The following is a 26,755-nucleotide window of genomic DNA, read 5'->3' as shown; positions in this document are numbered from 1 at the left end:
CAGCATCAGATTCCATGAGACCGTTCGTGACCCGATCCCATGTATATCCCTTTCCTCTTTTTTTCCCCTCCCATATCGAAGAATAGAGAGTATAATCAGTATATCCCAATCATGCTGCATAAGAAACTAATGTCGATAGCACCCTAGAAGCAGCAGCGGCAGGCACACACACACGACTTGGCGGCCGGAGCAAATCTAAAAGCTGCCACTGGAAACGAACGGCCAGGTCCTGTACTCTTGTTGCGATCACGCTCCATCTTTTTTTGCCTTTGTCATCCTAGCCACTGGTGAGTTTTTTTATACGTGAATTATTGGGGGGTCGGGGGCATGCAGGCGTCGCGCGCACAGTCGCGTCCATGAAGGAGGAGAAAAAGGAGATTCACAGCAGCATCTCCCATTTAATTTCAGGGCGCACGCAGCGGTGCGGTACTGCGGTGCCATCGTGCTTGCTTTTCTTCTCCAATCCGTGTCATTCAGGTGCTGCAGACCACAACAGCTTCTGATACTGGCTACTACTCCTATAGCCCCCCCTATCCTAGCTAGGCTGCAATAATTGTGTACTATAACCACAACCTTTTCCGTCTGATAGGGCTGTGGTGGTTTCGGATTCCCAACTGAGGGGGGGGGGGGGGGGCAACTGTAGTATCTGATCATCTATCCCGTTGTTGTCGTTCTACCTTTTTTTCTCTCTTTTTGGTAAAAAAGGCTTCGTTTTTGGGTAGTACGAGTATCTGGTATGCTCGCTTGCGCTACGGTGAACAGAAGGACTGTACTCACTGCAGGGCTTACTCGTGGACGTGGACGGTCGTTTCCGTTCCCAGCTGCTGCTGCTACCTGCTACTGCTTGAGGTCTGTTTGGGTCACTCACTGAACTAAACTTATTAGTCACCTAGACCAGTTCAATGAGTTGATTGTGTCTCTCAGTAGTCCAATACATCCTAACAGCATGTGACTGATGAACTTCAGTTAGACTACCAACAAGTTTAACTAGAAGAAGGTTGCAGCATCTAACTGCACAAAAAAGACAGTATCTCCTTCGCACAAACAAGCTGGAGGCAGAATTAGTTTTATATATATGTATCAGCAACATGATTAAGGAGCACCCTGGCGTGCAAAAGCTCCAGAAATGATGGAGGTCTGAAGGAATAATCTCCAGTGTCGCTTTTATGAGGCTGGTGGCCGGCCGCCTGCCTGCCCCCACTGGTCCCGTGTGGATCTAGCCAGATCCATGTAATGTAAACTCCCTGCACTCCTGTAAAAACAAAATCGTCGTGAACATTGCTGTTATCCAGCAGTACAAAAAAAAGAGAGAGAGAGAGAAAATGGCAAGATAAAAATAATAAGAGGAAGCTGGACTCATCCAGCTTGATGTGAGATCTCCCTGGTCCTGGAAAAGCAACTTGTTTCTTTCCCCGAAAGCAGAGGCCTGATTTCATGGCACTTCAAAGAGATGACCTGACAGAATAAATCAAAGGCCACGCTGCACTTTCAACCTTCCAGAAGACAAAGCTGGGGGTCTTTTTTTCTGATCTGCCTCGGTTTAGCAATCAGCGCGTGCGTGTCAAGGGCAGAAATTACGGAGGGTTAGGTTCCCGTCGCCGTCCACAAAAGCTACGCAACCTTACCTCCCTCCCTCTAGCCGTTTGACAGATCCATGACCGCATGACCTCCAAACCAACGACAAAAACGTGATGGTGCTGATTAAATTGCTGAGGCAACAGGTAGGCCGATCCGATGGGTGCCAACAACGACAGCTCTCGCGACGAGTAGATGCATGGCACGGCCAGGTATGCCACCCTGCACGTCGTTCCGAAAGAAATGCCTAAGAAGAAAGAGACGAGCCCCCTTTCCTGCATCTCATGTTAGTGTAATGTCGTACTCGTACTCTCCCTTTTGCTGTACTATTAATCTACGGAGTAGCTTCATTAAGACCCTTTTCATTTTATTAGCGATTCACAAAAAAAAAGAACTGGTCTCCGCTCATATTTACTGTCTAACTAAGCCAGTGCTCTTGTAATCATGGCATTGCTTTGTTTGTGGCCACTGATTCTCGTATGTCGTATGGTTGCAAAGATGAGTTTTTTCACCGCCTCTATTTTAAGATATCTGCGTGTAAGTGGTCTGCTACGTTTCGTTTTTTTTTTTTGGAACTGTTGCCCCATGGAACCTCTTGAGGTCAAGCATGGCCTGGGCGAGACACGCCTCTTGGGGAGTCCAGTACGTAGCAGACTCACAGGAGCTGGCTGCATCGTGCTCTGCAGCATCTTTTTGCCTCTGCAACGAAGAATTGTCTACGGAATCGCTAGTGGTGGGCTAGCTCAGTCCATCCATCACCTTTCGTGTAGTGCCAGCAACTTTTTAATATCGTCACAAGCTACCGTCGTTGCACTTTTACCGCTGCAAAATGGCCGATCAGCCGCCACTCAGCCAGCGCGCGGTCTGGGAACGGACCTTAGAATGTGTTACCAGGCCGACAAATGCAGTGCCGGTGCCTGGCTTCGCGGGCTTAATACTACTTTCTCTACTGGGCTGAAAGCCTGAAACCATACTAGACTGCTGGAGAAGTTAGCCCACCACAAATATTGATGGGAAGATCGGGTCTATCCGAGCCGAGCAGGAGAGAGCAACTAAATTTTAGCTCTCTAGATTACAAATTATTGATTTAAGAAGATGCTAAATAACTTTGATAGTAAAAAAACATGAGTTTTCCAATAGTTCTCTAAATATAGATTGTAATTTTATTTTGTATCTATCCACATAAAAAATAGGTCACAAATGTCAACAATCTTCTTCATTATCTATATAATTCAGTCAACATTTTTGTTTAAGGAGTTACTAAATGGTTACCAAATGTAGATAGTAAATGGGGTTAGATGAAGAAGTTGCTAAATTTAGAAGTTAACTTAGAGAACTGTTGGAGATGAGTTTTTATATTAACACCTAAATTATTGATTTAGAAAGTCTTTTGAGAGCTACCTGAGTTGCTCTTACTCGGCTATTACTACTAAGAAACGATCAACATGGGGAAGCATGAAAAAGAAGCTACTAGTAGCATTTCTCCGCTACATTGTTGCTACAGGACGGTACGGAACTCAACAATGCAAACTGTTTTGGTTCGATCGGCACAGGCTTCTTCCAGTAGTTGATGAAGCACACCATGCATGCAATAACCCAACAAAAGGCAACGGCAACCGGGTCCATCGACGACGACTCGAGATCACACGAACGTCTGGCTCGGCTTTCATCACTCGAGCTCGCTCTACCTCAGTCCCATGATCAGCGGCCTCCGGAGGACTGGAGCCCGAAGAAGTCATAGAACGGCAGCGCGGGCGCCTCCTCGACGCCCTTGCCGGAGCTGCCGCTCTCCAGGCCATCCGAGTCCTCGGAGATGGAAGCGGACGCTGTCGCTGTCGCTGTCGCTGTCGCAGTCGCCGTCGACGTCGACGTCAGGGAGTCGTTATTACTGCCGTTGGCGGCGCGCCCCTTGTCGTGCCGCAGCACGAAGGTGGGCTGGAGCGGGAACAGCTGGAGCGTCTCGCGGCTGGGGTGGCCGGCGCGTCCCGGTTGTTGCCCGGCGCCGTTGTGCTGCTGCTGCTGGTGCGCCGCGGCCCTGGTCATCATCTTGTCCTGGCCGGCTACCTCCATTCTCGGGTACTGGTACATGACTGTCACCTGCTGCTGCTGCTGCTGCTGTGGCTGTGGGTAGTAGTAGGCGGCATTTGCAGGGGGCGCCTGCGGCGCAGCCACGTAGAATGGGTTCCTGTAGATCACTGCATGAAACGTGTGGTGATCCATTTGACAAGAGAAGTTAGCGAAAAACATATTAACCGATCGATGCCGTTTTTAAGCTTATGTACCGTGGCATTTTTAATCATATATGTTAATCATATATATACCGATGCCATATATTAGACGAAATCAATCGGCATGCTACGTTTAGTAACTTCTAAAAAAAGAAAGATGTAATTAATTACTGGAGCAATGTCATGCTACTCCTAGAGTCCTACCAAGCATCTTAACTGATGACGCTTGATCGAACCGACGAAACACTTCCATTGGAAGCCAAATTTACCAGCCTACGTAAGAATTCAATGCTACTCATACTACAGGAATATTAGGACATACCCATTAATTAAGGGGGTCTCTAAAGGTTAAGTGCAGAAAAAATAAAAGACGGGTTCATCACGAAGAGTCTGTCTCTTTATAATTTTTTATACATATTGTTTCTTAACTGAATTAATATTCTAGTGGGTCAGAACGTCTCTACTACTTGAAAAACCGAGTAAAAGGTTTTAGGTTGTACATGACCTTAATAAGGATGAGCAGACCGGACGCAACCAAACGTATACAGATAGATACACGATCATTTTTTACGGGGAAATGTTTGCTCATTGAATGGATGGGGAAACCGAGCAGGCTGAGGAATGATGTGGAGGGCTGTGTCTGGCCGTTTCGGTGGCAGCTGAGCTCCGCAGCCGCAGGCATGGCTTCAAGGCTGGGGCAAAGCATGCACGGGGGGCAGGAGCTACAAAAGGTAGCAGCAGCAGTAGCTACCATAGGGGGAAAGGCAGGCCGGCAGCGTTTAAATCGCGTGTGGCCATGAGCCCATGACTACGAGGGTTCGCTTCGCTAGCTCTGCTCCAACTGATCACAGTCACACTGCGAAGATGGAGAAGCAAGGGTCAGGCTCTAGCCCTGCCCTACTACTACGAAGAAGACGAGAGAGGAAATAATTAAATGATAAAACAAGCCTGACGAAAGAGAAACTGGAAGCTGTAATATACACGCGTACACTGGTACAGGCAGGTCATGCGCATGCATTGCACACGCACGTACACATATTATTGTGAGCACAAGAAGCAGGCGTGTGCATGCACCGCACCGCACGCACCGTTGATCAGCACAAATAGAGTGGACTGCTGCTAGTGTGGCCGGCCAGTGCTACTGCTACGAGCGTGCTGGCCTCGTGTCCCTGCGCCAGTGGTCCCACAGAGAGAAGCATGCACGTCAATTGCCCGGTTGTCATGCAACCCACACGCACGTTCGCAAAAAAGAAACCTTTGACAAGGAAACAGCCAAGAGAAAAGACGGCTATTGGCGCAAGCATTATATGCAGCACGTCAGCGTTGACTATCACGCACACGCGTGGACGCCGTGGCCAGCACATGAACCGGCCGGGGGCCGGAATGGAATGGCAACCCTTCCTATCCTAATTCCCCACTCGACGCGCAAAACCTTGAGGCAACAACAACAATCGATATATGGATGGAAGACGATCGACGCTAGCTCGTAGCTGCTAACGGTAAAGGAAAATACAGAAACAAATAATGAGATGACGATGATGATAATAGACGTACCACGCGCGCCGCCGTTGTCGTTGCATGCAGCGGGCGGCGGCGGCGCCATCGGCATCGGTATCGCGGGCGGCGCCGGGACGCGGGCGTGATGGTACGGTGGCGCGGGGGGCATGGAGAGCACGGGCAGCGGCGGGGGCCGGCGGAGGAGCCTGCTGAAGTAGGCGAAGCTGTCCTGCTTCTGCCTCTGGCGCTGGCGGGCCTTGTGGTTCTGGAACCAGTAGAAGACGTTCTTGCCCTCGATGGCGCCGTGCTCCCGCAGCCTGCCCGTGATCTGCTGTATCTGCTCCGCGCTGGGGGTGCGCAGGCCGTGCTCGTACAGCCCCTCCAGCACGGCCACCTGCTCCTTGGTCGGGTTCCACCGCGCGTTCGCCAGCGCCGCCGCCGCGGCGGAGGCCGGCGACATCGGCGGCGACCCGCCGTCGTCCTGCCCGTGGGCGGCGGCGGCGGCGGCGGCGGCGGATTGCTGCTGTGGCGTCTCCATGTGGCCTCGATCTGCCTGTCACTGGAGGGCTGGCCTTTGCCTCTGTGCCGGCTCTTGGGGAGGAGGAGGGAGGCGATGTGTGTGTGTGCGCGCGGCGTGGGGGCGTGCGGGGTTTTAAAGAGGAGGTGCATGGCATGGCATGAGAGTGTGATGGCGGGGCGCGTGCTCGTGCGCTGTAACGGCAGCCGCATTTCGTCGGTGTGGGCTGGGCTGTCGCCTTGTAGTCAAAGGCCTGGAGGCTGGAGCCCTCTCGTGTTCCCCCGCACGCGCGCCGTGCAGCCATGTCGTCGTCGCGATAAGCACCGGGACGTCCGGCGGACTCGGCCGGCGTGTGAGTGCATGGATCGAACGTGCACGCCGCCGCGTCCGGCCAAGAGCCAGGCGAGCGTATACGTCTCGTGGATTTAATTCTGACTGTGATACAAAAAAAAAAAAACAACCCTCTGCCAGCAGTAGAGGATGTAACGGTCACGAAGCTAGCGTGGCCCCCCGGCCGGGCCGTGTTGATCGATCGGTTCCGAACTCCCGCATTCCGATCGTTGGCACGTACTAAACCACCTGTGTGAAGACTTCACGTACTGGCTCGACGCGCGCACTGAAAACAATGGGCTGGCCGGGGTCGGGAAGGCTGCGCAGCGCAACGCAGGAGGCGATCGAGCGAGCAAGCCGGAGATGGCGACTGCGTGCTCGACGGCACGAAGCTCCATCGCCGCCTCGGGAATGAAAAGGGAAATTCTTTGCTTGTGCCAGCACCAGGCTTTTCGTTTTACGGGGATTTCGTGTGCCTGGCCCGTTTCGGCAGCGTTAAAAGTAGCAAGTGCGCGCTAGTCGAACGCAAGCAGTTGGCCACCTATCTAGTAGCTGCTGCTGGCGCCGTGCATTTTTTTGCAATCCTCGTGAAAGGTTTTTCTTTATGGAATAGAAAGCGTGTCTGAGTCTCAGAGCAGGCTGGAGTGAGTTGTTCCGTCGCATTTCCCTTTTTTGTCACTCTGGATATTAATATGGAGTGCTTAAAAAGAAAGAAACGGGGCTTCTGCGTTTGATTTTTTTTAAAAAAAACTACATTTTCATACAATTGTGAGGCCTCATTGAGATTCTTTTTTTTTTTCGTGTATAGTGTAACGTTCCATAATCTTTTGGTTATTGTATTCCGGATGTGACATCACGGTACCAAGCAAGGATACGGGAGAAAGAGGGATGTCTCTACGTTGCTTTGCATCTCCCTTCTATATAACAATGGAGGAGAGTGTTACATCTCTATCTGAACAACGGATCTCGTTCAATAAAAGTCCAATTACCCATATTTTGTCGAAGATATTGTGTCGTATGTCATGCATGTCTTTGATGAGCCATAGTGACGAGTGTGACACATTGACATGTATGAGAACCCGTGTCATCGAATATGATGTAGTTTATAGCCTTCTTTATAGTCGCACGGCTACATAGTACTCACGGGTACACATGCAACCTCAGACGTGGCTATAGTGACGCCCATTGTCGATTCTGCAGCAGTTGGTAGCCATTGTAGCCACAGGCACTGCATAGTGCATGCGAGTACGCCTACGACCTCGGGCATGGATACATTGGTTTTCTTTTGACCATAATGTCGTCCATTGCAATAAATACGAATGATAAGAGTCATATCTCAACCACTCGATGTGTGTGCCTGACCTCATCAGGGGCACACGTAGTGTCGGAGTCGTCCTCTCTCAGGGCGTCTTAGAGAGCTCTAGACGCTCATGTGTAAAGCCGCTAGCTTGTAGGGCCTAGTCGACATGGGACTTGGCCTCTATGGCGCTGACACCAAGGGATGCAAGTCGACATCAAATTGGGCCCATAGTCCATCATGATTTGTCTTCTACTAATGGAATCCTAAAGGGTGTTTTGACAACATTCGAGGGTATGCCTTTACATGAACAGTGATAATGACCCTTGGGTCTGTTGCATGCCTGATGAGACCTACAGGTGAGACCATTCTTCTTACGAAACGCTTGATAGAATGGGTCGACCATGCACATGGGGGATACTATGCGCTTTGGCCGTCTTAACCAGCATCCGATGCATCAACAATAGTCATGCCGTACTACTATTGATATCCAAGAGTCTTGCGATGCTTCGAGCGGTGTGCCTAACAACTGTGAGAATGATAGAGGCACGTCTTTAAGTTTTGATGTGTGGATCCATCTTCTTTTCCTCTAAAAGCATCTAGGCCCCTGGTTAAGTTTCAATGATTAATGACAACGCTAGATTAGTATGACTAACATGTGTTTTTTAGAGACGATATGAGTTAGGGTCATGATAATGGAGATTGATTGGATGTATATGTATCTTATGCTCGATGATGGTATTCATTTTTAGTCTTGAAAGGATGAGAAAGAAGACTAAGGATTGGCTAGTTTTATGTGTCAACGAAGTCGATGGATATATAGATTAGCGATAGAATATTTTCTTTTTATTTAGTCAAACTATAAAGGGTGCATGAGTCGGTAGCTTGACCTAGGTAAGTCTAGTGATGAGTGATGATGTGCACTTATAAAATATAGTACTTGGTAGCACTTTGGAAGCGCAAGAGTAGTTTGAAATCAAACTCAACTCAAAGAGTATTTGAAATAGATGAGTTGGTGGTGCTATAGGGACAAAAGTGTGTCCTGTCACATAGAGAGAGAACACCAACATGTCTAATGTGCTCTAGATGTGCTATACTAGACACAACAACAAAAAATGGTTACATAGTGGAGTGAGTAGTTGTGTACTCATCAGACATATCCAGTAAAACACAAGTTATGACACTGCACAAGACACTCATAGAGGTCTATAAGCGTGCTTGGCTTAGAGCAATTTAGAAATGAGTGACCGATCGGGAAGTTTTTTTGGGTGCTCATGAGTGAGGACATATCGTTGGTCCTTGAGTGGCTGTGGGTTGGGGTTGACCGACGAGAACGTCAGTCTTCTAAGAGGAATAGATTAAACTAGAGTTGTCATATGACATGTCATATAGTTTTCTGGCTTGGGGTTGACCGACGAATAAAACGGTCCTCTAAGAGAGGTGGATTGTGACATCTTGGACCGAGGCTTAATATAATTGATAGAATGTTCATACCAACTAGGTGCACATTCATTTGCGGTAGCCTATCTCGAAAGGACTTCTAGATTATTAAGCGTGTTTGACTTAGAACAATTTTGGGATGGTGGATGGACGACTGACCAAGAAGTTTTCACAAGTGCGCACAAGTGAGCACAAAGTGCGCGGAAAAGAGTCGTGTTGCTCTGTAGGATGTTCTACGGTTCTAGAGGAGTATCACAAGTAAGTATCGCTGGTACGCGAGTAGCTGGGGTGTTATACTCATAATGATAGAGAATAGTTTGGATGATGTATGGTTCATGTGCCCCTGATTATTGTTTCGTTGTGGTTTTAAAAAAATGGATTTGTTTTCGCAATAACAGCATAGTACGTACTATCCGTTCCACGTCATAAAAGAACAGTGCATGCTGTACGCATGGCAATCAGCTTACAAAGACAGAAGCAGTGACGACCAGCCGATAATATCGGGACACAGGCAGGAGAGCTAGCTAGGCATGCCGCCATGCATAGGTAGGGATTGAAATGGCAAGGCACATTGGGAAATGGAGACAGGCCGGCCTGGGATCAATGCTTGCAGGGGGGCAAGCAGATGCATGCGAGGCGAGAGGGCAGCAGACGACCAGACGGATATTGAGAATCTCGCTTCACGTTTTTCCGTGATCCATCCAAGCGAGTGTGAGTAATGTCAATGTGGAGGGTGGAGCGGAGCCGAGACGTCGCCGTGCCCGTGCCCGTGCCATGCCATTACTCCTACTCACAAGCCGGGCCGGGGCACTGCAAATTGGCGCTTGCATTGCATTGCCCGCGTTGGGAAGTGCCACTGCCATGGCGATGGCGTGGGCGTGGCCTGGCCGGCTGGCCTTGCTCTAGCCTCTAGACTCTAGTAGAGGTAGAGCCGGGACTGGAGGCTACTACCCCTACCCGCGCCTGCGGCCAATCGCTCTGACTAGACAGGGCATGGACTGGATTGACTTCGGCTGACGGTCACGGCAGGATCCGCGCAAAAGATTTGCCTCATTTGAGGCCAGGCGAGGAAAGATCGGCATCGGCATCAGCATCGCCCCTCGCCGGCCGACCCTCCTCCTCCGAATTAAAAAACTGCTGCGCTGCGCTGCCCGCTGCCTGCCCCCGAGCCGGTTGGGAAACGCGACGCCGTGCCATTAGGCGATGTGAACAGCACGGGGCAGTCGAGCGAGCCACCGGCGACCATGCCTTCGCTCGTGTGCACAGGGACCGTAAAGATCCAACGCCCGTGAGCTAGTAGACGACGGTGCAACGCGACACGACATGGGCGCGTCCGAGTCAAAAACACCCTAAAAACCCGGACATGTATGCAGCGCGGTGGTGCGTGTGCCGTGGGTGGGCAACAACAGCTCGATCGGATCAAACAAAGCAGTGGAACAGGGACCGCCTTGGAGCAGACATTCTCAATGGGGGAGCCGCAGGGACACGTACAACCAAGTTTTCAGTGTCCATATTTTATACTAGTTTTGACTTCATTGGCAATTTCGGATCCTCCAAAGCCCCCCTCAAAGCCCCAGATCAAGTGTTTAATGCAACGCTCAGGCTGAGTCCAGTGCACAACCTCCCTCTCGCCCCTGCCACGTCAGCTCTCGCCTCCACTCTCGCCTCTGCTGCTCCAGTGCACAGGCTGCAGTAGGCTACAGCCTCAGGCTATAGCCACGTCAGCTTTTCTATTTTAGAATTAAGTAATTCACGCGAATTTATTTCAACGTTAAGAAAACACACGACATAATATTTTTTATTGAATCAAAAATTACAAAGTACATAATAATTAAAATAAAATGACATGATAATTAAAATAAAATTACATAACTCTAATCGGACTCCTCGATCTCATCCTCATCTTCCTCCTCTTCACGTTCCGCTTCCGGTTCCTCTTCTTTATCATCTAGCAGACCAAGTAGTGAAGAAGACTCATCTAACGGAAGGGTTGTAGGTGACCCATCGGACTGCAAGAGATCCGTGAAGGTGTTCAAATCTGGGGACCAACCCGATATTGTGTGAAGAAAGGGGAGTTTGGAAGATAAAAATGAGATGGAATGGTGTGTGGAATGAGCTCCACCCGGGTAGGGGTATATAAAGAGGGATTGGGGATGAAATTTGTGATTTTTTGCAAATTTTTTCGAATTTTTTGGACTCCAAACGGTCAAAAACGGCTAGTTGCAACGGTTAGCACACGTGGACCAATCAGATCGCGACACGTGGACCAATCAGATCGCGCCACATCGCTCTCGCCCGCGCTCTCGCCCCGCCAGTGCCTCGCCTCCCTCTCGCCCGCCTCTCGCCCGGAAGGGCACTCCAGCGCGGGCGAGAGCGAGGCGATACCACCCGCTCTCGCCGGGCGCGAGCGCCATCGCCCGACGCCCGCCTCTCGCCCGCGCGCGGGCGGCAGCGGCCTCTTCTCGCCCGCGCTGCCGCCCGCACTGCCACCAGCCTCAAACTTACTCCAGATTAAAAGTCCTTAGCTCTATGCTATAAAAGGGTCCATTTCATTGGAGATTTGGATGGCTTACTAGGTTCTTTTTACATGTCATGTTAGGTTTGTTCTAACTTAAACATTACTAATTTTAATCATCTATTTTTTTAAAAAAATATTTATAATTATTATAATATATGAATTATATATTGTTAAATTATTATTATTATGGTGAATCCAAAAACATTAATTTTATGTCATCAATTTGTACAATTCTATTGAAATTGATAGTCAGAAATGTAAATACTTAATTTAGGACAATCCTAGTACGTCATACAAATAAAACAAAGTACCTAGTAAAAATTTAAAAAAACGAGCTGTCTGAAATTTTGTTAGAATGGATAGTCAGAAATGTAAATACTTAATTTAGGACAATCATGGTATGTCATACAAATAAAACAAAGCACATAGTAAAAAATTTAAAAAACGAGCTGCCTGAAATTTTGTTAGAATGAATTAGGGCCGTGACCTAGGGCCCAACCCTATACTCTCCATACTCTGAGGCATACCAAGGTTCCTCGGATTCTCCCAGTTACCTGATCCTCGAGCCTCTAAGGCCCCTACATTAGAGCCCACCTGACCAGTGGTTGGGTCCCGATGCCAGTACGGGAGCTACAATAAAGTAAGTCCCATAACTATTGCTCCCGGGCCAGAACAACCACATATTAAATAGCACCAGTATCTGTCTCTACTCAAAACAACCATGTGGTATTGACTGTTTAGATAAGGCTTCCATCGATCGTATAAAATATGATGGACGACATTATGGTCAAGAAGCGATGCAGTTGTCATGACACCTGCCTCCCTAAGTGTTGTGGGATGGTGACACTTCGGCGCATGCCACTCCTCCATCTTTGTGTGAGGACATGTATGGTGAGGCAATCTCCAAGCATTAAGGTTCCACTTAGCGGCATCTCGACATGCTCGTCGGCACCTCAAGTTCAGCACCAATGACACCATATGGCCTCTTGACATCCCAGAAGCCCTTCTCCGCAATCATCCAGTGCCCTACACTCGAGAAGGGATCACTGAACAGTGACAATAGGACGTCATTAGGTCCATAGTTGCTGCCGGGATTAACCTTGCACCCTCTTAGCCTGTGTAGCCTTGCTCTAAGAAGGCTACAACCGAGCACAATGTGCTAACCACATGCTCCCATGTGTCTATGATGGTCTCTTTAGGTTCGTCATCGAGGTCATACCCCCAAGTTCTAGAGTCATGGCATAAAGTTCTGCCTCCCTAGTCGTTGCCTCATGTGCCTCACCATAGACTCCAATAGTTGCATGGTGTCCATGACTTGCACGATCGCCATCGTGATGAGGGAGTCGAGAGCAGTCGCGCCCTCTAGAATTAGTGCCACCTCCAGGACAGGCTGTTCAGATGGTCCACCCCTTCGATGCCGATTGTATGACGCTCACCCTAACACTACGACGATCGGCATGGTCGCAAAAGTTTTACCTCCACCTTTTAGAGAGTATGATGACATCATTAAGCCCATTGAGTTCCTCCAAATCTATACCACGACCATCCTTGTCAGCAATGGAAATGAAGGATCATGGCAAACTACTTTCACATCGTCTTAATTGGTTCTGCCTGATCATGACTTATGAACCTCTCTAGGGCTTTCATCAGATCTTGGAAAGAGCTCTGCTGGCAGTTCATGTCCAACTCCGAGGGCATCTACACCCATCCTGGCGTGCACCTTCATGCAATGCTCTTGCTAGGTTAGAAATATGTTCTCGTACATCTTGGAAGCATCCATTATTGTTGCTTTATGACAAGGCATATGAGAAGAGAAGATGCTGGAAATGCAGTCACCAATGGGCACGTGAAATCGAGACCACGAGTGGTGAGGTTGTTCTGTAGTTGCCTGGCATGCTGTGTTGGACAACTCTTAGTCTCTTAGGGCGTGATTGGTTGCCCGACTGTACCCTGGGCCAGGCCCCCGAGATGCAAGTGGGCTTGTTCGGTTGCCTTCTCCTCCTTCCCGGCCAGGCCCCCAAGATGCAAACCCTACCCTCGAACCTAGCTCCCCCGATGCGGTCGAATCGGGCGTTTCTCCGGATGTAGGCTGGCGGCGTGCAGCGCGGGGGCGAGCGCGCGCGTGAGCGTGGGAGATGGCAGGAGATGGTGCGAACGCTGTGGTTACCTCCCTCTTTCCCGTCGTGACCGCTGTTATATAACGCTGCTTCACCTCCCTCCCCTTTCTCCACCGCACTGCTCTGCTATCGCCGCCGGTGATTGGTGCCGAGTTCCTCCCATCCTCCCCCTATTTCTTCTTCTCTTTTCAGATTCGTGGTGGATTCGTGCTTTGTAGGTTTGGAGCTTTGTTTTTTGTTCTATTTCACGACCTAGGGTTTCTAACCCCCTTTCGATTTCTTGACAGGGCATCCGGATTGCTGCTTCCTCACGCCTTGTAGCTGCTTCCTCTCGGCGCTTCGTCCTTCTTCCTGTTGCTGTTCGGTATAACAGACGACATTCCTTCCCCTCCCCTTCCCCCCCTTCATTTCTTGAATGATCTGAGCTTATATGTTGCCGTGTCTATGATTGATTAGCACTAGATCTGAGCTTAAGTTGTCATGCCTGTGATTTTATAGCAATTAATCTGAGCTTATTGTTGCCATGCCTATGATTTGGTCCCTAGATCTGAGCTTATTTTGTTGCCATGCCTATGATCTAGTACTGCACCATGTTACTACTGGTGAGCTTTTATGTGATACTTGGCTCTGTTCCTTTGCATCTAGATGGATCATGATGATGAGAGGCGCATGTTAATAGTGAGGGCAGTTGGACTTGTTGCTGTTGTGTATGCATTTTTTGTTTCTAAACTTGTCCAGTGTCAAGTGGCACGACCTAGGATCACTTATGCCCCAATGAGTGCAATGGATGAAGAGAGGCACGGAAACTTGAATAGAATTTACAACTTCAATGATGTGGAGTGTGTTAACATGTTGCGCATGAGAAGAACCCCCCTTTTCCAGCTCCGTGAGTTGCTTAAGAGTAGGAACCTGCTTAGAGATAGTATCCACAGTAGTGTGGAGGAACAAGTAGCCATGTTCCTTCATGTAGTTGGCCACAATCAGCGTTTTAGGGTCATACACCAAAGTTGGAGGAGGTCTGTGGAGACAGTTAGCAGGTATTTTAAAGAAGTTTTGTATGCCATTGGTGAATTAAGGGATGACATGATTAAGGCACCCACTGGTGAAACCCCACTTAAAACCAGAAACAGACCAAGATGGTACCCATATTTTAAGGTAATTTCTTAGGATTCTGTTAACACATAGTCATGCATTCATGATACAATGATCTCACCTTATTTGTTAACACATAGGACTGCATTGGGGCAATAGATGGAACTCACATTTATGCTAGAGTTCCAGAGAGCATGCAATCTGCATTCAGGGGGAGGAAGCATTATCCTACACATAATGTATTAGTTGCAGTTTATTTTGATTTGAAGTTCACATATGTACTAGCTGGGTGGGAGGGGTCTGCACATGATGCCACTATCCTTGCTGATGCACTTGAGAGGCAGGATGGGTTAAAAGTTCCTGAAGGTAACAATACTACTAGGATCAATTAATTCATACTTAAAGAACAGACAATAGCATCTAATTCATACTTTTTTCTAGGAAAATTCTACCTAGTTGATGTTGGATATGAATGTCGCCCAGGATTCTTACCCCCATACAGGAGCACTAGGTATCATCTAAAGGAGCATGGTGGTAGGAACCACCCCACAAATGCAAAAGAGTTGTTCAATCTTAGGCACTCAAGCTTAAGAGTGTCTGTTGAGAGAGAATTTGGGGCTTCGAAGAATAGATTTTAAATAATTGACAATAAACCTTTCCACCCATTCAAGACTCAAGTAAAACTTATCCTTGCATGTTGCATATTGCATAATTGGATCCTAAGTCATGGTGTTGATGAGGTAATACCTCTAGAGTCTACCTGGCAGCCAAACAACCATGGAAACAATGGTCATGGAGTGGCCATGGAGGACAATAATGCATGGGCTTCTATCAGGGATGTGTGGGCAAATCAGATGTGGGAGAACAGGGGTCAGTATCACATTTAGTGCATACCATGTATTGTAACATGTTGTAGTTGAGAGCACCTAGAGGGGGGGTGAATAGGTGATCCTGTGAAACTTGAAAACTTAAGCCACAAAACTTGGTTAATCGTTAGCACAATAATTGCCAAGTGGCTAGATCGGAATCCTCAACAAAACACAATAACCAACAAAGATCGATCACAGAGATGACACGGTGGTTATCCCGTGGTTCGGCTAAGACCAACGCTTGCCTACTCCACTGTCGGGGACCATAATTAGGGGTACCCTCAAGACGCCTAATTCTCAGCTGGTAACCCCCATCAGCATAAAGCTGCAAAGGCCTGATGGGTACAATTAAGTCAGGGATCAGTCCACACGAGTGACTCGATCACGCTTCACCCGAGCCTAGCCTCGGCCAAGGGCAGCCGACCTCGAGAGACTTCCGTCTCGCCCGAGGCCCCCCTTTTTACGGCGGACACGTCACCGGCTCGCCCGAGGCCTTGGCTTCGCTCAGAAGCAACCTTGACTAAATCGCCACACCGACTGACCAAATTGCAGGGGCATTTAACGCAAAGGTGGCCTGACACCTTTATCCTGACACGCGCCCCCCCGGTAGAGCCGAAGTGACCGCCGTCACTCCACCGCTCCTCTGACCAGTCTGACAGAAGGACAGCGCCGCCTGCGCCACTCCGACTGCGGTGCCACTCGACAGAGTGAGTCTGACAGGCAGACAGGCCTCGCCAAAGGCGCCACGGCGAACTCCACTCCGCCCGACCCCAGGGCTCGGACTCGGGCTAAGACCCGGAAGACGGCGAACTCCGCTCCGCCCGACCCCAGGGCTCGGACTCAGGCTAAGACCCGGAAGACGGCGAACTCTGCTCCGCCCGACCCCAGGGCTCGGACTCGGGCTAAGACCCGGAAGACGGCGAACTCCGCTCCGCCCGACCCTAGGGCTCGGACTCGGGCTAAGACCCGAAAGACGGCGAACTCCGCTCCGCCCGACCCCAGGGCTCGGACTCGGGCTAAGACCCGGAAGACGGCGAACTCCGCTCCGCCCGACCCCAGGGCTCAGACTCTGGCTAAGACCCGGAAGACGGCGAACTCCGCTCCGCCCGACCCCAGGGCTCGGACTCTGGCTAAGACCCGGAAGACGACGAAACTCCGCCTCGCCCGACCCCAGGGCTCGGACTCCGCCCTGGCCTCGGCCGAACGACTTCCGCCTCGCCCGACCCCATGGCTCGGGCTCGGCCTCGGCAACAGAAGACAGACTCAACCTCGGCTTCGGAGGAGCCCCCACGTCACCCTGCCTAGGGCACAGACCCGCCACGTCAACAGGGGGCGCCATCATCATCCTACCCCGAATCGACTCGGGTCACGGAGAACAAGACCGGCATCCCATCCGGCCAGCTCCGCCGGATGGGCAATGATGGCGCTCCACCAGCTCTATGACGACGGCGGCCCCCAGCTCTCTTACGGAAGCAGGACGACGTCAGCAGGGACTTGACCGCTCCAACAGCTGTCCCTCCGCCAGGCTCCGTCGCACCTCCGACAGCCACGACATCATGCCAGCAAGGTGCCAAGATCTCTCCGGCTGCCACATTGGCATGTACCTAGGGCACTAGCTCTCTCTCCGCTAGACACGTAGCACTCTGCTACACCCCCCATTGTACACCTGGATCCTCTCCTTACGACTATAAAAGGGAGGACCAGGGCCTTCTTGGAGAAGGTTGGCCGCACGGGACCGAGGACGAGACAGGCGCTCTCTTGGGGCCGCTCGCTTTCCTCACCCGCGTGGACGCTTGTAACCCCCCTACTGCAAGCGCACCTGACCTGGGCGCGGGACGAACACGAAGGCCGCGGGACTTCCACCTCTCTCACGCTCGACTCCGGCCACCTCGCCTCTCCCCCCTTCGCGCTCGCCCACGCGCTCGACCCATCTGGGCTGGGGCACGCAGCACACTCACTCGTCGGCTTAGGGACCCCCCTGTCTCGAAACGCCGACAGTTGGCGCGCCAGGTAGGGGCCTGCTGCGTGCTGATGAACAGCTCCCCGTCAAGCTCCAGATGGGCAGTCTCCAGCAACATCTCCGGCCCGGGACGGTGCTTCGTTTCGGGACTCTTGAGTTCATGTCCTTCGACGGCAGCTACGACATGATACTTCTTCCACCGCCGCGCGACGACGACAATGGCGGCCGACAACCCGCCCGCCGGCGGTGGAATCGACGACATCTTCCCCGCGTGGTGGAAGAGCAACATTCGGGCTCGCACCGTCCTCTCCCCTGCCAACGGAGGAGGAGGCGGGGCCATCAAGGCCAGGCGGGAGGCCGCGCTTCATTGGCCGTCGAGCGAATCGACGCCCCCGACGCCCCGACGGAAGGCACGTCGGACGTCGACCTCGCGTTCAAGACGGAGGCAAGCGCCGTCCCCCGCGACACGCTGACCCCGAACAAGAAGACGATGCCGGCGCGCTCGCGGAAAGCCTACAGGACGTCGCCCTTGTACCTGAGACGACGGTGCAACCAGTCCCCGATGTGACTACGTCGCTCCTCGTCGACCAAAAGGTACCGACTAACTCCCATCTTGCGTCATTTCGACTCGGCCTCAACCCGCCAAACGATCTCGTTTTGGCGGGCGCTTTCATTGAGGCGAGTGCAACCCCACTGGGGTTTCGTATGCGGTCGCCTTGGGACCGGCTGACGGACGTCTCAACCTACGGGCCCTCTGGGTCCGAGGAAGATGACGATCCCAGCATCTGTTGGGATTTCTCCGGACTTGGCAACCCCAGTGCCATGCGGGACTTCATGACCGCATGTGACTACTGCCTATCCGACTGTTCCGACGGAAGCCGCAGCCTTGGCAACGAGAGCTGCGGCCCAAGCCGCGAATGTTTCCACATCGAGCTAGGGGATCCCTCCGAAGGCAACCATCTCGGCATGCCGGAGGACGGTGATCTTCCTAGGCCGGTGCCTCGCGCCGACATCCCACGGGAGCTAGCTGTGGTCCCCGCTGATAGTCGCCTAGAGGGGGGGTGAATAGGGCGAAACTGAAATTTACAAATATAAACACAACTACAAGCCGGGTTAGCGTTAGAAATATAAACGAGTCCGAGAGAGAGGGCGCAAAACAAATCCCAAGCGAATAAGCAAGTGAGACACGGAGATTTGTTTTACCGAGGTTCGGTTCTTGCAAACCTACTCCCCGTTGAGGAGGCCACAAAGGCCGGGTCTCTTTCAACCCTTCCCTCTCTCAAACGGTCCCTTGGACCGAGTGAGCTTCTCTTCTTAAATCAAAGCCGGGAACAAAACTTCCCCGCAAGGGCCACCACACAATTGGTGCCTCTTGCCTTGATTACAATGGTGTTGTGATCTCAAGAACAAGTGAGAAAGAAAAGAAGCAATCCAAGCGCAAGAGCTCAAATGAACACGGCAAATCACTCTCACTAGTCACTAGGGCTTTGTGTGGAATTGGAGAGGATTTGATCTCTTTAGAGTGTCTAGAATTGAATGATAGAGCTCTTGTAGTAGTTGAGAAGTGGAAAAACTTGGATGCAATGAATGGTGGGGTGGTTGGGGTATTTATAGCCTCAACCACCAAATGTGGCCGTTGGGAATCCTGTCTGTTCGATGGCGCACCGGACAGTCCGGTGCACACCGGACAGTCCGGTGCCCCCTGCCACGTCATCACTGCCGTTGGATTCTGACCGTTGGAGCTTCTGACTTGTGGGCCCGCCAGGGTGTCCGGTGCACACCGGACAGGTACTGTTTGATGTCCGGTGTGCCAGCATGGGCGATTCTGACTCCTGCGCGCGCAGAGCGCGCATTAAATGCGCGGCAGAGAGCCGTTGGCGCGGAGATGACCGTTGCTCCGGAGTCGCACCGGACAGTCCGGTGCACACCGGACAGTCCGGTGCACACCGGACAGTCCGGTGAATTATAGCGGACGAGCCGTTGGCTTTTCCCGAAGCTGGCGAGTTCCTGAGGCTGACCTCCCTTGGCGCACCGGACACTGTCCGGTGTACACCGGACAGTCCGGTGAATTATAGCCGAGTCGCCCTGGAAATTCCCGAAGGTGGCGAGTTTGAGTCTGAGTCCCCTGGTGCACCGGACAGGTACTGTTCACTGTCCGGTGGCACACCGGACAGTCCGGTGCCCCAGACCAGGGTTGCCTTCGGTTGCCCTTTTTGCTCCTTTGTTGAATCCAAAACTTGGTCTTTTCATTGGCTGAGTGTGAACCTTTTACACCTGTATAATCTATACACTTGGGCAAACTAGTTAGTCCAAATATTTGTGTTGGGCAATTCAACCACCAAAATTATATAGGAACTAGGTGTAAGCCTAATTCCCTTTCAATCTCCCCCTTTTTGGTGATTGATGCCAACACAAACCAAAGCAAATATAGAAGTGCATAATTGAACTAGTTTGCATAATGTAAGTGTAAAGGTTGCTTGGAATTTAGCCAATATTATTACTTACAAGATATGCATGGATTGTTTATAACATTTTGGACCACGCTTGCACCACATGTTTTGTTTTTGCAAACTCTTTTGTAAATCATTTTCAAAGTTCTTTTGCAAATAGTCAAAGGTAAATGAATAAGATTTTTGCAAAGCATTTTCAAGATTTGAAATTTTCTCCCCCTGTTTCAAATGCTTTTCTTTTGACTAAACAAAACTCCCCCTAAAGGAGATCCTCCTCTTAGTGTTCAAGAAGGTTTTGATATATTTTGAAATACTACTTTCTCCCCTTTTGAACATGATAGGATATCAATTGATAAATACTTTTGGAAAACACTAAGTTTTGAATTTGGTGGTGGTGCGGTCCTTTTGCTTTGGGCTTATTTCTCCCCCTTTTTGGCATGAATCGCCAAAAACGGAATCATTAGAGCCCTCGAGTACTATCTTCCCCTTTGGTCATAAGTAAATGAGTTAGGATTATACCAAAGGCGAAGTCCTTTTCTTTGATGCTCATTTCTCCCCAAAGAATAGAGACTTGCTTGGAGTGATGGCGAAGTATGAGTTACGGAGTGGAAGCCTTTGTCTTTGCCGAAGACTCCAATTCCCTTTCAATATACCTATGACTTGGTTTGAAATAGACTTGAAAACACATTAGTCATAGCATATAAAAGAGATATAATCAAAGGTATTCAAATGAGCTATGTGTGCAAGCTAGCAAAAGAAATTTCTAGAATCAAGAATATTGAGCTCATGCCTAAGTTTGTTAAAAGATTGTTCATCAAGAGGCTTGGTAAAGATATCGGCTAATTGATCTTTAGTGTTAATGTAAGAAATCTCGATATCTCCCTTTTGTTGGTGATCCCTAAGAAAATGATACCGGATGGCTATGTGTTTAGTGCGGCTATGCTCGACGGGATTGTCGACCATTTTGATTGCACTCTCATTATCACATAGCAAGGGAACTTTGGTCAATTTGTAACTGTAGTCCCGCAGGGTTTGCCTCATCCAAAGCAATTGCGCGCAACAATGGCCTGCAGCAATGTACTCGGCTTCGGCGGTGGAAAGAGCGACCGAATTTTGCTTCTTTGAAGCCCAAGACACCAAGGATCTTCCCAAGAACTGGCAAGTCCCCGATGTGCTCTTCCTATTGATTTTGCACCCCGCCCAATCGGCATCCGAATAACCAATCAAATCAAATGTGGATCCCCTAGGATACCAAAGCCCAAACTTAGGAGTATAAGCCAAATATCTCAAGATTCGTTTCACGGCCGTAAGGTGAGCTTCCTTAGGGTCGGCTTGGAATCTTGCACACATGCATACGGAAAGCATAATATCCGGTCGAGATGCACATAAGTAGAGTAAAGAACCTATCATCGACCGGTATACCTTTTGATCCACGGACTTACCTCCCGTGTCGAGGTCGAGATGCCCATTGGTTCCCATGGGTGTCTTGATGGGCTTGGCATCCTTCATCCCAAACTTGTTTAGAATGTCTTGAGTATACTTCGTTTGGCTAATGAAGGTGCCCTCTTGGAGTTGCTTCACTTGGAATCCTAAGAAATACTTCAACTCCCCCATCATAGACATCTCGAATTTCTGTGTCATAATCCTACTAAACTCTTCACATGTAGACTCGTTAGTAGACCCAAATATAATATCATCAACATAAATTTGGCATACAAACAAGTCATTTTCAAGAGTTTTAGTAAAGAGTGTAGGATCGGCCTTGCCGACTTTGAAGCCATTAGAAATAAGGAAATCTCTAAGGCATTCATACCATGCTCTTGGGGCTTGCTTGAGCCCATAAAGCGCCTTAGAGAGCCTATAGACATGGTTAGGGTACTCACTGTCTTCAAAGTCGGGAGGTTGCTCAACATAGACCTCTTCCTTGATTGGTCCATTGAGGAAGGCACTTTTCACGTCCATTTGATAAAGCTTAAAGCCATGGTAAGTAGCATAGGCTAATAATATGCGAATTGACTCAAGCCTAGCTACGGGTGCATAGGTTTCACCAAAATCCAAACCTTCGACTTGGGAGTATCCCTTGGCCACAAGTCGAGCTTTGTTCCTTGTCACCACACCATGCTCATCTTGCTTGTTGCGGAAGACCCATTTGGTTCCTACAACATTTTGATTAGGACGTGGAACTAAATGCCATACCTCGTTCCTCGTGAAATTGTTGAGCTCCTCTTGCATTGCCACCACCCAATCCGAATCTTGAAGTGCTTCCTCTATCCTATGTGGCTCAATAGAGGAAACAAAAGAGTAATGTTCACAAAAATGTGCAACACGAGATCGAGTGGTTACCCCCTTATGAATGTCGCCGAGGATGGTGTCGACGGGGTGATCTCGTTGGATTGCTTGGTGGACTCTTGGGTGTGGCGGCCTTGGTTCTTCCTCATCCTCCTTTTCTTGATCAATTGCATCTCCCCCTTGATCATTGCCATCATCTCGAGGTGGCTCAACTTCTTGATTTTGTCCTTTATCAACTTGAGCTTCATCCTCATTTTGAGTTGGTGGAGATGCTTGCATGGAGGAGGACGGTTGATCTTGTGCACTTGGAGGCTCTTCGGATTCCCTAGGACACACATCCCCAATGGACATGTTCCTTAGCGTGATGCACGGAGCCTCTTCATTACCTATTTCATCAAGATCAACTTGCTCTACTTGAGAGCCATTAGTTTCATCAAACACAACGTCACATGAGACTTCAACTAGTCCAGTGGACTTGTTAAAGACCCTATATGCCCTTGTGTTTGAGTCATAACCAAGTAAAAAGCCTTCTACAGTTTTAGGAGCAAATTTAGATTTTCTACCTTTTTTAACAAGAATAAAGCATTTGCTACCAAAAACTCTAAAGTATGAAATGTTGGGCTTTTTACCGGTTAGGAGTTCATAGGATGTCTTCTTGAGGATTCGGTGAAGATATAACCGATTGATGGCGTAGCAAGCGGTGTTGACTGCCTCGGCCCAAAACCGATCCGAAGTCTTGTACTCATCAAGCATGGTTCTTGCCATGTCCAATAGAGTTCGATTCTTCCTCTCCACTACACCATTTTGTTGTGGCGTGTAGGGAGAAGAGAACTCATGCTTGATGCCCTCCTCCTCAAGAAAGCCTTCAATTTGAGAGTTCTTGAACCCCGTCCCGTTGTCGCTTCTTATTTTCTTGATCCTTAAGGCGAACTCATTTTGAGCCCGTCTCAAGAATCCCTTTAAGGTCTCTTGGGTTTGAGATTTTTCCTGTAAAAAGAATACCCAAGTGAAGCGAGAATAATCATCCACAATAACTAGACAGTACTTACTCCCGCCGATGCTTATGTAAGCGATCGGGCCGAATAGATCCATGTGTAGGAGCTCCAGTGGCCTGTCAGTCGTCATTATGTTCTTGTGTGGATGATGAGTGCCAACTTGCTTCCCTGCTTGGCATGCGCTACAAATCCTGTCTTTCTCAAAATGAACATTTGTTAATCCTAAAATGTGTTCTCCCTTTAGAAGCTTGTGAAGATTCTTCATTCCAACATGGGCTAGTCGGCGGTGCCAGAGCCAACCCATGTTAGTCTTAGCAATTAAGCAAGTGTCGAGTTCAGCTCTATCAAAATCTACCAGGTATAGCTGACCCTCTAACACTCCCTTAAATGCTATTGAATCATCACTTCTTCTAAAGACAGTGACACCTACATCAGTAAAAAGACAGTTGTAGCCCATTTGACATAATTGAGAAACAGAAAGCAAGTTGTAATCTAAAGAATCTACAAGAAAAACATTGGAAATAGAATGGTCAGGAGATATAGCAATTTTACCCAATCCTTTGACCAAACCTTGATTTCCATCCCCGAATGTGATAGCTCGTTGGGGATCTTGGTTTTTCTCATATGAGGAGAACATCCTTTTCTCCCCTGTCATGTGGTTTGTGCACCCGCTGTCGAGTATCCAACTTGAGCCCCCGGATGCATAAACCTACAAAACAAATTTAGTTCTTGATTTTAGGTACCCAAACTGTTTTGGGTCCTTTGGCATTAGAAACAAGAACTTTGGGTACCCAAACACAAGTCTTGGAGCCCTTGTGTTTGTCCCCAACAAATTTGGCAACTACCTTGCCGGATTTGCTAGTGAGCACATAAGATGCATCAAAAGTTTTAAATGAAATGGCATGATCATTTGATGCATTAGGAATTTTCTTCTTAGGCAACTTAGCATGGGTTGGTTGCCTAGAACTAGATGTCTCACCCTTATACATATAAGCATGATTAGGGCCAGAGTGAGACTTCCTAGAATGAATTTTCCTAATTTTGCTCTCGGGATAACCGACAGGGTACAAAATGTAGCCCTCGTTATCCTGAGGCATGGGAGCCTTGCCCTTAACAAAGTTAGACAAGTTCTTAGGAGGGGCATTAAGTTTGACATTGTCTCCCCTTTGGAAGCCAATGCCATCCTTGATGCCAGGGCGTCTCCCATTATAAAGCATGCTACGAGCAAATTTAAATTTCTCATTTTCTAAGTTGTGCTCGGCAATTTTAGCATCTAATTTAGCTATATGATCATTTTGTTGTTTAATTAAGGTCATGTGATCATGTATAGCATCAATGTTAACATCTCTACATCTAGTGCAAATAGAAGTTGTGCTCAACGGTAGATGCAGAGGGTTTGCAAGATTTTAATTCTACAACCTTAGTATGCAACATATCATTTTTAGTTCTAAGGTCGGAAATTGCAATATTGCAAACGTCTAGTTCTTTAGCCTTAGTAATCAATTTTTCATTTTCTACTCTAAGGCTAGCAAGAGATATATTCAAATCATCAATCTTAGCAAGCAAATCAACATTATCATCTCTAAGATTGGGAATTGAAACATTACAAACATGAGAATCAACCTTAGCATTTAAACTAGCATTTTCATTCCTAAGGTTGTCAATAATCTCACGGCATGTGCTTAGCTCACTAGACAATTTTTCACATTTTTCTACTTCTAGAGCATAAGCCTTTTTAACCTTAACATGTTTCTTGTTTTCTTTAATTAGACAATCCTCTTGGGAGTCCAAAAGGTCATCCTTTTCATGAATAGCACTAATCAATTCATTTAGTTTTTCTTTTTGCTCCATGTTAAGATTGGCAAAGAGAATACGCAAATTATCCTCCTCATCACTAGCATTATCATCACTAGACGATTCATATTTAGTGGAGGAGTTGGATTTAACCTTCTTCTTTTTGCCGTCCTTTGCCATGAGGCACTTGTGGCCGACGTTGGGGAAGAGAAGTCCCTTGGTGACGGCGATGTTGGCGGCGTCCTCGTCGTCGGAGGAGTCGCTTGAGCTCTCGTCGGAATCCCATTCCCGACAAACATGGGCATCGCCGCCCTTCTTCTTGTAGTACCTTTTCTTCTCCTTTCTTCTCCCCTTCTTGTCGTCGCCTCGATCACTGTCACTAGATATAGGACATTTAGCAATAAAATGACCGGGCTTACCACATTTGTAGCAAACCTTCTTGGAGCGGGATTTGTAGTCTTTCCCCCTCCTTTGTTTGAGGATTTGGCGGAAGCTCTTGATGACGAGCGCCATCTCCTCATTGTCAAGCTTGGAGGCGTCTATTGGTTGTCGACTTGGTGTAGACTCCTCCTTCTTCTCCTCCGTTGCCTTGAATGCAACGGGTTGGGCTTCGGATGAGTCGCCAAGCTCGTTGATTTTCCTCGAGCCTTCTATCATGCACTCAAAACTTACAAAATGCCCGATAACTTCCTCGGGGGTCATTTTAGTATATCTAGGATTACCACGAATCAATTGAACTTGAGTGGGATTAAGAAAAATGAGAGATCTTAAAATAACATTTACCACTTCGTGATCGTCCCACTTCTTGCTCCCGAGGTTGCGCACTTGGTTCACCAAAGTCTTGAGCCGGTTGTACATGTGTTGTGGCTCCTCTCCTTTGTGGAGCCGGAACCGACCGAGCTCCCCCTCGATCGTTTCCCGCTTGGTGATCTTGGTGAGCTCGTCTCCCTCGTGCGCGGTTTTGAGTACATCCCAAACCTCCTTGGCGTTCTTCAACCCTTGTACTTTGTTATATTCCTCTCTACTTAGTGAGGCGAGGAGAATTGTTGTGGCTTGTGAGTTGAAGTGCTCGATTTGGGCCACCTCATCCTCATCATAGTCTTGATCCCCTATTGACGGTACCTGCGCACCAAACTCAACAACATCCCATATACCTTTGTGGAGCGAGGTTAGATGAAATCGCATTAAATCACTCCACCTAGCATAATCTTCACCATCAAAAGTTGGTGGTTTGCCTAATGGGACGGAAAGTAAAGGTGTATGCTTTGAAATGCGAGAGTAACGTAGGGGGATCTTACTATACTTCTTGCGCTCTTGGCGCTTAGAAGTGACGGATGCCGCGTCGGAGCCGGAGGTGGATGGTGATGAAGTGTCGGTCTCGTAGTAGACCACCTTCCTCATCCTCTTATGCTTGTCACCGCTCCGATGCGGCTTGTGGGAAGAAGATTTTTCTTTCTTCTCTTTGTGATGAGAAGAAGATTTCTTCTCCTTCCCTTTGTTGGAGGAGATCTTCTTCTTCTCCTTCCTCTTGGTGCGGGACTCTTCCGATGAAGTGCTCCCTTGGCTTGTAGTGGGCTTTTCGCCGGTCTCCATCTCCTTCTTGGCGTGATCTCCCGACATCACTTCGAGCGGTTAGGCTCTAATGAAGCACCGGGCTCTGATACCAATTGATAGTCGCCTAGAGGGGGGGGTGAATAGGGCGAAACTGAAATTTACAAATATAAACACAACTACAAGCCGGGTTAGCGTTAGAAATATAAACGAGTCCGAGAGAGAGGGCGCAAAAC

At 48.9% G+C, this 26,755-nt stretch overlaps 1 protein-coding gene across 1 annotated transcript; it reads right to left on the bottom strand.

The window, feature by feature from the left end:
- Window positions 1-2,917: 2,917 nt before the first annotated feature.
- Window positions 2,918-5,922, bottom strand: LOC103651027 (WUSCHEL-related homeobox 5). Its single transcript, NM_001319760.2, has 2 exons — window positions 5,358-5,922; window positions 2,918-3,770 (listed from the first exon to the last, which is right to left on the bottom strand). The coding sequence occupies exons 1-2, from the start codon at window positions 5,836-5,838 to the stop codon at window positions 3,277-3,279; spliced, it is 975 nt and encodes a 324-aa protein (NP_001306689.1). The 5' UTR covers window positions 5,839-5,922; the 3' UTR covers window positions 2,918-3,276.
- Between the last annotated feature and the right edge of the window lie 20,833 nt (window positions 5,923-26,755).

The sequence above is a fragment of the Zea mays genome, chromosome 3 (genome assembly GCF_902167145.1).
Source record: "Zea mays cultivar B73 chromosome 3, Zm-B73-REFERENCE-NAM-5.0, whole genome shotgun sequence".
Classification (NCBI taxonomy): Eukaryota; Viridiplantae; Streptophyta; class Magnoliopsida; order Poales; family Poaceae; genus Zea; species Zea mays.
This window is presented reverse-complemented; position numbering and strand designations above follow the sequence as displayed.

Excerpts from the sequence above, each read along its gene's own strand:
- LOC103651027 (NM_001319760.2), bottom strand. The coding sequence starts at position 5,838 with ATGGAGACGCCACAGCAGCAATCCGCCGCCGCCGCCGCCGCCGCCGCC. Across the intron at positions 3,771-5,357 it reads CGACAACGGCGGCGCGCGTG|TGATCTACAGGAACCCATTC; the intron begins GTACGTCTATTA and ends CGTTTCATGCAG.